General features: G+C 41.3%; 1 protein-coding gene across 11 annotated transcripts in view; it reads right to left on the reverse strand.

Annotated features, from left to right (window-relative positions):
- Window positions 1-14,764, reverse strand: part of LOC139531553 (thiamine pyrophosphokinase 1-like) — a 33,821-nt gene extending 19,057 nt beyond the window's left edge. For 4 of the 11 annotated variants that reach the window (XM_071328095.1, XM_071328096.1, XM_071328099.1 and 1 more), the window contains exons 1-2: window positions 9,006-9,500; window positions 1,303-1,367 (exon numbers count right to left, since the gene is read on the reverse strand). In XM_071328095.1, the coding sequence (XP_071184196.1) occupies window positions 1,303-1,367; window positions 9,006-9,054 (114 nt within the window). In that variant the 5' untranslated portion in view covers window positions 9,055-9,500. Of the gene's footprint in view, window positions 1-115; window positions 186-1,302; window positions 1,368-9,005; window positions 9,501-14,650 lie in introns of those variants that run through there. The other 7 variants (XR_011666383.1, XR_011666384.1, XR_011666385.1 and 4 more) reach the window with 5 other exon arrangements.
- Window positions 14,765-15,829: the final 1,065 nt, after the last annotated feature.

The raw sequence follows: 15,829 nt of genomic DNA on the forward strand, positions 1-15,829 counted from the left end.
TCTGGGTCACCATGTCTGGGTCATCATGTCTGGGTCACCATGTCTGGGTCATCATGTCTGGGTCACCATGTCTGGGTCACCATGTCTGGGTCACCATGTCTGGGTCATCATGTACCGGTCTCGTTGTCCAGTGGTGATGTTATACAGGTGGTTGGCCGCCCCATCTGCAAATGCCTGCAGTAGACCTACAGAGAGACCTTCATTAGCCGAAACAGGTGGTTGAATCTAGATAAGATGAATCTTTGAGTATTTGCCTGTTGTGTGCAAAATCTTTTATATTTTATTTACCATTGCTCCTAAACATAATGCAAGTGTTACAATAAATATTTAAAAAATTCACCCAACAAAATATGCGGTTCCCCAGTTTCCACTTTTAAATGGTATTCATGTTTTATGGAATTTGAAGCATACTGTTTGCAAACATCACAACTTACTAATGCTATACATATTGAACAGGAGGCTTTCAGAAGTCTGTTTTTGTGTCTTAAGGAAAGACTTCAAAGGAGCGACAGAAGCATTCTCTAAGCACCTTGTTTAATAGAACTAATACATTCAGCAGAGAGGGAGAGAGATTCTGTTTTGAACAAGCGCACGTGTCACAAGAGGAGTGTGTACTAGCAAACACATTGCAATAAAGAATGTACAGCTTCTTTCTCTCAATGATCCTTCCCACTCAAGAACAGCTTCAAAAGATGCCCCAAACAAACAGCTGTGTTAGTGTAGAGCTGGAACAGCAGCCTGCACCCCCCAGTAGCACTCCAAGAGGACGGTTGGTTTAGAGGGTCAATACCATATCAGTACACACCTAATGCAGTCTTATCTTTAGGATACATTTCATTTCCTTTGATTAATAATAGCGATAGTCACCGATATTGTCATTCTACAGCAATATTGGTTGCATTTTTTTGATACGATATCAATAAATATTGAAATAAAACTCCCCCACTACTATTTCAATGTTGACTTTGCTCTTTACCCCCACAGCTCTGTGGAGTCCACAACTGTTTGGCTGATTGGCTAAAGGGCCAGTTGTGCATGTTCTGGAAGCCAACCCGTCTGAATTCAACAGGAAGCCCATACACCCCTGATGGGTCATCAGAGGGCCAATTATGTATGCTGACTTGATAGCCTGTACAAAGGGTTTTGTGGAACGGTCATGTATGCTTAGGGCTAGGGTTACTTTCACAAGCCAAGAGGAAAGATAAATCAATATCATCATGATATACCTTGCTCAATGATATCGATATGATAAACAATGATAGATATTGGTACCCACCACTAATAAAGGAAAAAAATGAATACCTGTGTGTGCAGGTAGTCTTTTTCCAAAGGCTGGTTGAGAATGATCAGACACATGTTCTGTGTGCCTGGGGAAAGCCAGAGAGAGGGCAGAGAGGGAGATAGAGAGCAATACTTTAATGTGTTACACAATAGCAGATCTATTCTGAAACAGAAATGATGGTTTACTCCCAGGTGATGTTATTGTTACAACGTTTCCACCCTTCGGTCTTCCTCAGGCATCCATATCCCAGGTGGGGGTGGAATGTCTTCTTAACAAAGACAGAATTTAGCTGGGACTGTCTGGGATAGAGGTCTTCAAGGGTCCACCCGAACTCCATTACCCAGGACCGACCAGGTCGGGTCTGAAATTCTTTAGTTGACCCTCGGATCCGGGTTGGATCTGATGGTCACAGGTCTTGGGTATGTATAATTAAAACTGATTTGCAAGTAAGGACCCGTACAGACACGAAAGTGACTGCTCCAGTAGAGGGTGAGAAATTGTCTCGTTTATGCTGCTGCAGCTTTTCATGAGAGAGGCGCGTGTAGCTTGTTGTTTTTGTCGGCCAATCACAAGTCAAAGCGGAACTAGCCTCTGGCTCCTAATAATTTGAATGGAGTTGTTATTGTGTAGGATGGGGGAAAGTGCTTTGATCAGCCAACCCAGCTAGCTAGCTAGCTTGCTTAACTAACTTTTCATCTCGGTTTTATGCAGTCAAAACAGGTACTATGTAATCAGATTGTACAATAAATAACTTAGCTTTGGCAGCTAGAAGTTAGTAACTACTGTGAGTCGGCTTGATTGCTGCTGTGTCTCTCCTCCTCGCACCACCAGCGACACAGTCAAACACACAGCACGGCCCCTCCCCTGCTAGCTCCATTCTCTCTAACAGCTTCAGTTAATAACAGAGCTAAAAATATACATTGGCAAGAAAAAGTATGTGAACTCTTTGGAATTACCTGGAGTTCTGCATAACATTTGATCTGATCTTCATTTAGGGGGCAGCAGGTAGCCTACTGGTTAGAGCATTTGGCCAGTAACCGAAAGGTTGCAAGATCGAATCCCCGAGCTGACAAGGTAAAAATCTGTCGTTCTGCCCCTGAACAAGGCAGTTTACACACTGTTCCCCAGTAGGCCGTCATTGTATATAAGAATTTGTTCTTAACTGACTTGCCTAGTTAATTTTATAAATAAAATTAAGTCACAACAATAGACAAACAGTCTACTTAAACACAAAAACAATTATACATTTTCATATCTTTATTGAACACACCATGTAAACATTCACAGGGCAGGGTGAAAAAGTATGTGAACCCTTGGATTTAATAACTGGTTGACCCTCCTTTGGCAGCAATAACCTCAACCAAACGTTTTCTGTAGTTGTGGATCAGACCTGCACAACGGTCAGGAGGAATTGTGGACCATTCCTCTTTACAAAACTGTTTCAGTTCAGCAATATTCTTGGAATGTCTGGTGTGAACTGCTCTCGAGGTCATGCCACAGCATTTTAAATCGGGTTGAGGTCAGGACTGGGCCACTCCAGAAGGTGTATTTTCTTCTGCTGAAGCCATTCTGTTGTTGATTTACTTCTGTGTTTTGGGTCGTTGTCCTGTTGCATCACTCAACTTCTGTTGAGCTTCAATTTGGCAGACAGATTACAGGAGAATGTAAGGCTGTCTTGATAAACTTCGGAATTCATTTTTCCGTCGATGATAGCAAGCAAGCTGACACTTGCTGATTCTTCTTATCCTCATTGAGCATTCTGCACTGTGCTCTTGCAGTCATCTTTGCAGGATGGCCACTCCTAGGGAGAGTAGCAACAGTGCTGAACTTTCTCCATTTAGACAATTTGCCTTACCGTGGACTGATGAACATCAAGGCTTTTAGAGATACTTTTGTAACCCTTTCCAGCTTTATGCAAGTCAACAATTCTTAATATTAGGTCTTCTGAGATCTCTTTTGTAAAAGAGATAAGGTTCACATCAGGCAATACAATGCTTCTTGTGAATAGCAAACTCAAATTTTGTCAGTGTTTTTTATAGGGCAAGGCTGCTCTAACCAACATCTCCAATCTCGTCTCATTGGACTCCAGGTTTGCTGACTCCTGACTCCAATTAGCTTTTAGAGAATTCATTAGCCTAGGGGTTCACATACTTTTCCCAACCTACACTGTGAATATTTAATCCATTTTGAATTCAGGCTGTAACACAACAAAATGTGGAAAAAGTCAAGGGGTATGAATACTTTCTGAAGGCCCTGTGGAAATGTTATGGCATTTGCTCCATTGGTTTTGTTGATAGGCCACTTATGGGCCTCCATTATGCTCAAATGGCCACAATAGCCTATTGGCCACAGTCTGAAACTAACTTAGGCCCAGTGTAGTCAAACATGATTTTCCTGTGTTTTTATATTTCAATACTGTGAAAATGATGATAAAGTTTTAAAAAGACCACCTGAAAATGTGTGTTTTGGTGGGAGGGGGTTTTGGCCTTCCATTTGGCCTACCATGATCAATAAGAAATAGTTCCACACATAGTTAGAATACTAGAATGGCCATGAACCTTCTTACGATGGTCCAAAGGTCAGCCGTCTTGGTCAGGGAGTTGGTCAAGAATTGTTTTCCAGTGCTGTGATAAGATGCGGGGGATAAAACAGTGTAGTGAATACTTCATCTGTATTGTATGTGTGTTAGCTCACTAGCCTACACTTTGACAGGAATGATTCCATCATTTTTTCAATTTAACTGCCAATATGCCAACATTCCATTCAAACAATGCAGTCAATCCACAGCTGTAATCAGTTGATGACAGGACTTAGACAAGTAAATACAACAAGTACTGTTGTATCATATCACAGCTCTCCATAAATCTGATTTAGATTTATGGTCTGTGTATGTATGTATGAGGCTAGTTATACAGAAAGTGTACAAAACACATATAAACAAAAATATAAATGCAACATGTAAAGTGCTGGTCCCACATTTCATGAGCTGAAATAAAAGATCCCAGAAATGTTCCATACACACAAAAAGCTTATTTTGCTCACATTTTGTGCACAAATTTATTTACATCCCTGTTAGTGAGCATTTCTTCTTTGCCAAGATAATCCAGCCACCAGACAGGTGCAGCATATCAAGAAGCTGATTAAATGGCATGATCATTACAAAGGTGCACCTTGTGCTTGGGACAATAAAAGGTCACTAAAATGTGCAGTTTTGTCACTCCACACAATGGCACAGATGTCTCAAGTTTTGAGGGAGAATGCAAATGGCATGCTGACTGCAGGAATGTCCACCAGAGCTTTTGCCAGATAATTGAATGTTAATTTCTTGAAATTGTTGCATATTGAGTTTTATCTTTTTCTTCAGTGTATACAGTATGACAATATTTTAGGTTGACTATAATTCCATTACGCGATTTATGATATCGCATGCCTTTTATTTTCCTGCATGACTTAAGTAAAAGCCTATGCCTCCAAATGCCTCCAATTTGACTGGTTTTGGATTTCCCTTTGACCAAGATGGCTGCCATTTTCGCCACATTCTGGAACTTTTAGGGTTTATGACATAGCCCCTCTAGTAATTTAATATTATCTATATGGTTCTAAATATATCTGCCAATAACAGCTAATTTTCCCCTCCACTCAAACCACTCCCAGACTAGAGGTCTTCTGAGGACACTGTTCTGAAATGGACCCAGGACCCAAATACATTAATGTTTTAAATATGGAGACCTGGATCCGAGGACAACCAGACCTGGCCCCGTGTAGACCCGGTCGGATCCAGACCCAGTCTGATTCGATGTGTGTGAGGGAAGCAGCAAAAAATATATATACAGTGACAAGAAAAAGTATGTGAACCCTTTGTAATTACCTGAATTTCTGCATAAATTTGTAATGAAATTTGATCTGATCTTCATCTTAGTCACAATAATAGTGTGCTTAAACTAATAACACACAAATTATTGTAGTTTTCTTGTCTGTATTGAATACATCATTTACATTGATTTATTTTCTCTGACCCATCTACACACAATACCCCATAATGACAAAGTGAAAACATGTTTTTAGACATTTTTGCAAATTTATTGAAAATTAAATGCAGAAATCTACATATACATAAGTATTCACACACCTGAGTCAATACTTCGTAGAAGCACCTTTTTCAGTGATAACAGCTTAGAGTGATCTTGGGTATGTCTGTATCAGCTTTGCAAATCTGGATTTGGGGATTTTCTCCCATTCTTCCTTGCAGATTTTCTCAAGCTCTGTTAATAAAATCTACAATATTTAAGTCTTTCGACAGATTTTCAATGGGATTGAAGTCTGGGCTTTGGCTGGGCCACTCAAGGACTTTAACATTCTTGTTCTGAAGCCATTCCAGCGTTGCTTTGGCTGTATGCTTGGGGTCATTGTCTTCTTAGGTCGTTTGCACAGTTCTCATTAAGGATTTGGCTCCATTCCTTGTCCTCTCTATCCTTACCAGTCTCCCAATCTCTGCTGCTGAAAAGCATCCCGATAGCATAATGATGCCACCTCCGTGCTTCACGGTAGGAATGTGTTAGACGGGTGATGAGTTTTCCCTCATTTCCTCCAGACATAGCACTTTGCTGTGGGGATCTCCCCATACTGGCACTCCTGGGAGTTAGAGATCTTGATCACGCTGGCGGAGCAACGCAGGCAGAAGAGGAGAGCGGTTCCCAAGAATAGGCGGCACTACATGAATTGTTTATGAGGTTACCATGAATTCTTTGAGGTTTAATATTCTATTTTTTTTACATTAAATGAATTCAGTAATGATTCAAAAAAGAAATGGCAATCATCCGTTTTTATTGCCAGTAAGAAACTGCTAGCATTGGCTGCTAAACGCTGACAACTGCTAGCTAACTGGCAAGCACAAAAACAGTAATCAACTTTGGGAGTGCAGACCCCTAGAAATTGTCAGATCGCCCTCTAGTGGTGAAAGTAAGAACAGCTGAAAATGCACAGTCAAAGAGAATAATACTTTATTTTTTTTTAGGCATACTAAGACAAAAGAAATGTGACAGTGTGTAAATAGTGCAGAAAATTAAGAAATGTATTAAAATGATGGAAGTGAATCCTGGAATTAAACTATGCAAATTAGCAGAAGCTGTGTGCATTAAATAAATAATAAAATCTCTAATAGGGCGCCTGTAGTGTTCTGTGATTTTAGCAAATAAAACACCCAATCTATTCAAATTGAACTTTTACATTATGTTCAGTAATACTAGCCTAAAGTTCTATAGGCTAAATTGTTGTTGTTTATTTTATTAGTAACAGTCTTATTTTAAGACTGTTTTGGGAGGTAGGCTTTAAAAGGATTTAAAATACCTTGCTTTTTATTATACTAACATCTCTATTGAATAACGTGGGAGACTCCCATCAAGAACAGAAGAAACTTTCTGTTGAGGATTCTTTCAATGACCTGTGAAGTTTCAGTACTGCGGACCGTTGTTTTGGGGATTTCTATCGTGCGTACTGTTATGTTCTTTATTTCTATAAATACAAAAACAAACAATTGGAAAAAGTCTGAAAAGTTATTTTCAAGGACTCTGACATGGGTGCTGATACAACAATAGTCAGCTACTATGGTTGAGGAAGTCTCTCTGCCAGTTATCCGTACATCCAGTCAGACTGGCTATACAATTTGATGTATCCTCTTAATGAGGATCTGTTGACAGGAAGAGAGCCAAGCGGTTTTCATAAACTCTCATTTACAGTGTTAACACAGACAGCCGTCTGTCACTCTCTCACACACACACACACACACACACACACACACATCGAATTACTGTGCTCAAGGAATTTGTGTTCATTAAAATACAATAGACTGTTCTCTTAATAAATATGCATGCTGGATGCGTTCTAACATGCAGAGAAAGAGGTTGTCCACAGGCTGTTGTTTTTACCATCTGCCCACAATGAGATTATCAGGACTCAGAATACCATGCTAATACTCCACATGGAATGCCCACGTGTAATAAATATGTGAGCTTGTCTCAAGTTAGAAGAGTCTGACTCATGAGGAGGATGGAGAGAGATGGAGACAGCTAGGGGGAGATCAAAACAGAGAAAGGTGGGAGAAGATGGAGAGCAGAACATGATAAAACTGAAGAGACTTTTACAGTCTGCCTCTTAAAATAAAATACTTTTGCAATCAGAGAATAGCCTAGATCCTATCATTTCCTCTAAAAGCACACTCGGATGTGTGGAATGTGGTATTATATCTTAATCAAATACGGTCAATTCTGCAAACAACCCTGGGATAGAGGCATAGAGCAGAATGAAAAACCTAGAGCAAAACCCTGTTCCAGAACAAATCACACACACACACACTGTGCAATCACTGTGCACGGCACACACACACACTGTGCAATCACTGTGCACGGCACATGCACACACAAACTTACAGGCAGTGTATTGACAGTAGATAACAGTGATTTAGAAGATAGTCCTGGACACAGAACTACCTTCCTACCTGGGGTATGAGTAACTCTGAGCAACACAGAGAAAGTAACACCTCCTGCCCTCCCTTCCTCATCTCACACTTCTCTCTCCATCTTTCCTTTACAATATCCTGAGTCGCCCCTCTCCTACATTTACCATCCCTCTTTTCCTCCCCCTACTGAATTCCAAATCCAAGACATGAATACAGAAGTACAGAGAACACTGTGTGTGTTTATTACAGTTGGAACAAAGCAGCTTTCTTTGAGCCCTCTGATAAGTACAGGACCATTAAAGTCAGCGTTATTCCAGACCATGATAATAAGTATATATACAGTGGGGAGAACAAGTATTTGATACACTGCCGATTCTGCAGGTTTTCCTACTTACAAAGCATGTAGAGGTCTGTCATTTTTATCATAGGTACACTTCAACTGTGAGAGACGGAATCTAAAACAAAAATCCAGAAAATCACATTGTATGATTTTTAAGTAATTCATTTGCATTTTATTGCATGACATAAGTATTTGATCACCTACCAACCAGTAAGAATTCCGTCTCTCACAGACCTGTTAGTTTTTCTTTAAGAAGCCCTCCTGTTCTCCACTCATTACCTGTATTAACTGCACCTGTTTGAACTCGTTACCTGTATAAAAGACACCTGTCCACACACTCAATCAAACATTCCGATTTTCTGGATTTTTTAGATTCCGTCTCTCACAGTTGAAGTGTACCTATGATAAGAATTACAGACCTCTACATGCTTTGTAAGTAGGAAAACCTGCAAAATCGGCAGTGTATCAAATACTTGTTCTCCCCACTGTATATATCTTGTTTTGCAACTCACAGAAACTCAGTCCAACTTCCTGTAATAGGGGACAAGACTTTGTCTACTGTGAATTGTCCCGAATTGGACATTTTACATCTGCAGATCTAATCACTGAATTGTTCCATGCATTACGCCCCAATAGGCTAGACAGTACTGCTGCTTTTGTGTTCAATCTGATAATTGCACCCACCTGGTGTACCAGGTCTAAATCAGTCCCTGATTAGAGGGCAACAATGAAAAAATGCAGTGGAACTGGTTTGAATCCAGAGCTGAGTTAGCGGCAGCTAGGCTATAACCCAAAACTAAACTAAGAAGAAAAACTGAACGACTGCATTATGCAGTGAAAGACTTCTTCTGTAGGAAGGTCTGTATGTGCCTGTGTTTTTCAGAGATAGATGGAGAGAGAGAGAGAACAAGAGAGAGAGTGTACAGTACCTATAGCTAGCAGACAATCTAAAGGAGTGAATTCCTCATCCATGACCATCCAGATATTCCCTCTCTTCTGCACAAGTACTCAACTGGAACAGAAAAACACATACTATCACTCCATACGCTTCCTTTCTTCAAAGTTGATCAAACTCTTAAAATAATCCTCAATGACCTAACATCTCTGACACCCAAAACTTTGAACACAAGTAGGCCTACCAACCCGATATCATAACCTCTCACTATCAAGGCAATTTCTCCCAATAAAATCACCTGTCAACAACATGGCTGTCAAGCCAAGTGGCAGACTCTAGGTGGAAGTTTTCCCAACATTCTAAGGTAAGTCGCTCTGGATAAGAGCGTCTGCTAAATGACTAAAATGTAAATGTAAATGTATGGGTGTCAATCTCATTCCATAGAGTGCCTAGTATCTGCAGGTTTTTTGTTTTTTCCTGTCAATTAAGACCTAGACAACCAGCTGAGAGGGGAATCGGTGAGATCACAGCGTGGGGATGAATGGATGTAGGACAAAAAAAAAAAAAAAAAAAAAAGGAGGAAAGTGGAACATATTCTAAATAAATATGGAGTGGGGATTGCACAAGCCTTCTGGGAGATCTGGAGAAGGAAAGTGAATGTGACGAGAGTGAGGGTGAATTCATTATGGTGGCAGGTGCAGTGATGACCGCCGACAAGGAGCTGAGTGTAGAGGGAAGCAGTGTGGTGAGGAAGGTTGGTGCCAAGTACTACGTGCTCTATTAGCTCAGAGATGGAACCTGACCAGAGTATGGATGTACAGTGCATTTGGGAAAGTATTCATACCCCTTGACTTTTTCCACATTTTCTTAAGTTACAGTCTTATTCGACAATGTAAGTTAATAGTTTTTTTCCTCATCAATCTACACACAATACCCCATAATGACAAAGCAAAAACAGGTTTGTACAGCAAATGTATATAACCAAAACTACTGAAATATCACATTTTACATAAGTATTCAGACCCTTTACTCAGTACTTTGTTGAAGCACCTTTGGCAGCGATTACAGCCTGGATTCTTCTTGGGTATGACGGTACAAACTTGGCACACCTGTATTTGGGGAGTTTCTCCCATTCTTCTCTGCAGATCCTCTCAAGCTCTGTCAGGTTAGATGGGGAGCGTCACGGAACAAAATGTCTAAAAAACAGTTTTCGCTATGTCATTATGGGGTATTGTGTGTAGATTGATGGGGAAAAAATATTTCATTCCATTTCAGAATAAGGCTGTAATGTAACAAAATGTGGGGAAAGGGAGGGGGTCTGAATACTTCTCAAAGCACTGTAGATGGAACAAAAATATAAAACGCAACGTGCAACAATTTCTAAGATTTTACTGAGTTACAGTTCATATAAGGAAATCAGTCAGTTGAAATAAATTAATTAGGTCCTAATCTATGGATTTCACATGACTAGGAATACAAATATGCATCTGTTGGTCACAGCTTTTCTTTTTAAGTAGGGGCATGGATCAGAAAGCCAGTCAGTAGCTGGTGTGACCACCATTTGCCTCATGCAGCGCAACACATCTCCATGGCTCTTCAATGGCTGTGCGAAGTTGCTGGATATTGGTGGGAACTGGAACGCGCTGTCGTATACGTCAATCCAGAACATCCCAAACATGCTCATTGGGTGACATGTCTGATGAGTATGCTGGGACATTTTCAGCTTCTAGGAATTGTGTACAGATGCTTGTGACATGGGGCTTTGCAATATCATGCTGAAACATGAGGTGATGGCGGCAGATGAACGGCACGACAATGGGCCATGTGGCACTCTGTTCAAAACTGTGACATCAGCAAGCCGCTCGCCCACACGACGCCATACACATGGTCTGCGGTTGTGAGGCCGGTTGGACGTACTGCCAAATTCTGTAAAACAACATTGGAGGTGGCTTATGGTAGAGAAATTAACATTCAATTCTCTGGCAACATCTCTGGTGGACATTCCTGCAGTCAGCATTCCAATTTCACGCTCCCTCAAAACATCTGTGGCATTGTGTTGTATCACAACATTTTTGCAGCGTTTTATTGTGCCCAGCACAAGGTGCACCTGTGTAAGGATCATGCTGTTTAATCAGCTTCTTGATATGCCACACCTGTCAGGTGGATGGATTATCTTGGCAAAGGAGAAATGCTCACTAACAGGGCTGTAAACACATTTGTGCACAACACTTGAGAGAAATAGGCTTTATGTGCATATGGAACATTTCAGGGATCTTTTATTTCAGCTCATGAAACATGGGACCAACACTTTACATGCGTTTTATATTTTTGTTCAGTGTAGTACCTGCGGTGAGGACCGCCGAATTCAGGCTTTGTCCTAAGGATGAAAGGGATGATTCTGGCCCAGTGGGAGTGAGATTTGTGGAGAGAATGGATCCTTGCATAAAGTATGTGGAGAAGAGGTTGGGGACTGTTGAGTTGGTGAGAGTAACTCGGAGTGGAATAGTGATTATTTATTGTGTTTCTTCAGTCCAGAGGGAGAGGGTGCTCCAGATCACACGATTAGGGACAATAAATATGACTTGCTTTGCTCTCCGAAGAATGGCACCGTTGAAAGGAGTGACAACGGGGGTGGCATTAAGTGTTGAGGAAGGTCCGTTGAAATTGAAGATGACCGGTGTCTGTGATGCCCGCTGTTTTGTGCGTAGACCCAGCGGAGAACGTGGGGAAACGGATATTGTCTGTCCTGCTGAGTTTTGATGTAGTCTTTACCCGACAAGGTCAAGGTAGGAATTGTCGGTTGTCACGTGAGAGCTTTTGTTCTGAAATATTAGTATTTTTAGGTGTCAAGTTTATGAGCATCTTGCAGCAGTGTGTAGGATGGAGATTCCTAGATGTGAGAAATGTGCAGGAGGGCATGAGACGAAGGAATGTGTAGTATCGGTGGAGAAAATTGTGTGTGTTAGTTGTGGGGCTGGAGATCGGAGGTGTCTGGTGAGAGAAAGGCAGGTTGAGGTTACAGCAGAGCAGGAAGTGTAATAAAGCAGGGAAGAGAGTGGTAGAGGAAGATGGGTAAAGGGTTAGGGAACCTGAGAGGTTTCCTCTGTAGTAGAGTCCAACAGAGAGTGATGGGAAGAATATGTGCTTCAGTAAAGTGGGTTTCTTAGCATTCTTAGCCATGGTTGTCAACTCTACTGCAGAAATGATACGTAAGTCACAGAAAATACAGGTTGTGGTGGCAGCGGCAGAGAAGTACTTGGGATTGTGAGGTTTTACTGCAGAACAGTTGCAGGGGGTGTTGAGAGGTAGTGTTCTGTCCTCTCAGACTGCTGGTCTGGATTAGGATTAGATAGGGTTGAATAGAGGGGGTGGTTTAGAGGTAGTGTTCTGTCCTCTCAGACTGTTGGTCTGGATTAGGATTAGATAGGGTTGAATAGAGGGGGTGGTTTAGAGGTAGTGTTCTGTCCTCTCAGACTGTTGGTCAGGATTAGGATTAGATAGGGTTGAATAGAGGGGGTGGTTTAGAGGTAGTGTTCTGTCCTCTCAGACTGTTGGTCTGGAGTAGGATTAGATAGGGTTGAATAGAGGGGGTGTTGAGAGGTAGTGTTCTGTCCTCTCAGACTGTTGGTCTGGAGTAGGATTAGATAGGGTTGAATAGAGGGGGTGTTGAGAGGTAGTGTTCTGTCCTCTCAGACTGTTGGTCTGGATTAGGATTAGATAGGGTTGAATAGAGGGGGTGGTTTAGAGGTAGTGTTCTGTCCTCTCAAACTGTTGGTCTGGAGTAGGATTAGATAGGGTTGAATAGAGGGGGTGGTTTAGAGGTAGTGTTCTGTCCTCTCAGACTGTTGGTCTGGAGTAGGATTAGATAGGATGGAATAGTGGAATAGGGGGGTTGTTAGAGAGGGTTAATAGTTGGCAGGGAAATGTTAATTTTCCCCAATTTTGTATTAACGTATCAAGAATGTAATGTAGGTAAGCTTTGACAGGCCTCACACACCAGTACAGTAGGTGGCGGTGCATGCACCTAAAAGTCGGATGCAAACCACCAACCAAATCCTAAAGAAGAAGAAGAGCGTTTTTTACTAATTAGTGACCTTAATTCATCAATCAAGTACAAGGGAGGAGTGAAAACCTGCAGACACCCATTGAATGAGTTTGACATGAGTTAAAGGAACAGGTCTCCCAACGTTCTAATGACCTCTGACTCGAACACCGATTGCGTGTCCGAGCATTGCTATCTGACCTTTTGACCAGTCAGAGACAACAGCCAGTTAATCATTGGCAGCTTCATACAAGGGGTGTATTCATTACATCTTCCAACTTAAACCGTTTAAGAACCAAACAGAAGCAAACAGAACGAAATGGACAGGACCTACTTGAATGTGTCCAATAGAAACTCTTGTTTTTGTTGCAAAACGTTTTGTTTGGAGTAAATGGTTTGTTGCAAAACATTTTGCAACAGAATCAACATAATGAATACACCCCAGTTAGATGAGTGGTTCTGAGGGGTTTCTTGAGGGTAACAGAAATACCGTGACACCAGAGTCGATGTTTGTTGGTGATATGGCTAATGACAGGTAGTGTCAACAGGTCTCCATATACAGAAGGAATACTGCAGGAAGTAGCTTCGTCCCACAACTATCCATTTAAATTAACATTTATATATATTTTTTTATGTACTTTAAATGTTACAGATGGTCAAAATCTTTAATATAAATGTTCATTTAAATGGAAAGTTGTGCGATGAAGCTATACAGGTAGCCCAAAGACCGGCAGATGGAAATATTGAGGCGTGATTTTACCGTCCAAATGCATGGTGTGCAACCAGCAATACATTCGATCCCTCGTGGACCGGTTCGTACCTAAAACATTCTCTACTCAGGATGCATAGGCTTCGACTTCCTCCTTAACGTTGTTTAATGGCGAGGCATTTAAAAAAAAAAATGCATACTTTATGAAACACCATTTTACACCACCATGCTAAATGCTAATCCCAGATGTTGTGTATGGACGGCTGCATATAATACGTTTGGACGGTAATATGGCTCAATATCGCCCTACCGGCCTATGCAGGGAGTAGAATCATCAACAAACACACACCACAACGTGTCTGTCTGCTACATTGTTGACAGCTCGCAACCTGAACTTTGAGATAAGCTGGTTATTGTAGGCTCTGGTTATCAATGTGCCTCTTAGTTTTATCAAGAATATAGCTGAAATATCAGCGGAAAGCTGCAATCGGGCGTCAGCAAGAACAGAGATGCCGAGGTTGGTCGTTAGCTATTCTCACTGCTCTCCATAGGTTCATACAATTGTAACCCCTGACCTTATTCTATTAATTTTACTTTTGGAACTCAATTTACGTATAACATTAGTGATTTTCTTTTTTATATATATTTTTTACTTTGGTTATTTTATGTTTCTTTAGAGGAAATATGCGTGTAGTGATGTTCTATGTTTTTTTGTCATTGCATTGTACATTTATTAGAATAAATACAAAAATAAAAAATGCTTTCACGCGCAAACGATTATGACAAGTAAAAGCGCCACAACAAGAACATCGCCGACAACTGATCCACAAGCCTACGCCCACACACATTAAAAACGTTTTACTGTCAACACGACTTCGGTAGAATAATCATGTCTTGTTTTTTAGGTGCAAGTTCATAAAATACTCACTGAGTCAAGTAACAGTACCAGCATGAGCTCCTGATCAGATTTGTAAATAGTCAACAACAGCTCTGGGTCTGACAGCCAGGACCATTTTTCAGCAAGACGCCCAGCTCTGGTGGAAAAAGGTCTGTAGACTCTGTGATGGCGCCATCTATCGGTGGGCAAGAATATAATCAAGATAGTTTTAGGAAATACAGGATATGATCTTTTCGGTTTTAGGTCTATCTAGTCCAGAGAATGAATCCTATATCTGTGCCTAAGGAGCTAAACACAGCAACAGTGAATACGGTGATTAAGGTCTCAGCCCCCAAAACCCCTATTCATAATCAAATCTAATTGTATTTGTCACATGCGCCGAATACAACAGTGAAATGCTTACTTATTAACCAACAACGCAGTTTAAAGAAGAAAAAAAGAAAAAATTAAAAGTAACAAATAATTAAAGAGCAGCAGTAAAATAACAATAGCTAGGCTATATACAAGGGGTACCGGTACAGAGTCAATGTATGGGGTCACCGGTTAGTCGAGGTAATTGAGGTAATATGTACATGTAGGTAGAGTTAAAGTGACTATGCATAGATAAACAGGGAGTAGCAGCAGCGTAAAAAGGGGGGGGGGGGGTTAATGCAAATAGTCTGGGAAGTAATTTGTTTAGATGTTCAGTAGTCTTGGGGTTTTGGGGGTTGAAGCGGTTTAGAAGCCTCTTGAACCTAGACTTGGCGCTCTGGTACCGCTTGTCGTGTAGGTAACAGAGAGAACAGTCTATGACTAGGGTGGCTGGACTCTTTGACAATGTGTAGGGCCTTCCTCTGAAGCTTGTCCCCAGTGATGTACTGGGCCGTACACACTACCCTCTGTAGTGCCTTGCGGTCGGAAACCGAGCAGTTGCCGTACCAGGCAGTGATGCAACCAGTCAGGATGCTCTCTATGGTGCAGCTGTAGAACCTTTTGTAAATCTGAGGACCCATGGCAAATCTTGAGGGGGAACCCCCCCCCCCCCCCGACACACACACACACAAAAGTAAAAGCCTTAATCTGAAGGGTAGGCTGTAACATGAGACAGTATAGGGGATGAATTCATCACAGCAATATACACATCAGGGGTCTTCATCTCTAGAGCCTATGAACTAATCAATCTTCAGTCACTTTCTACTAATCAAAGTCTTCAGTCACTTTCACTTTCAC

This window comes from Salvelinus alpinus, chromosome 10 (genome assembly GCF_045679555.1).
Source record: "Salvelinus alpinus chromosome 10, SLU_Salpinus.1, whole genome shotgun sequence".
Taxonomy (NCBI): Eukaryota; Metazoa; Chordata; class Actinopteri; order Salmoniformes; family Salmonidae; genus Salvelinus; species Salvelinus alpinus.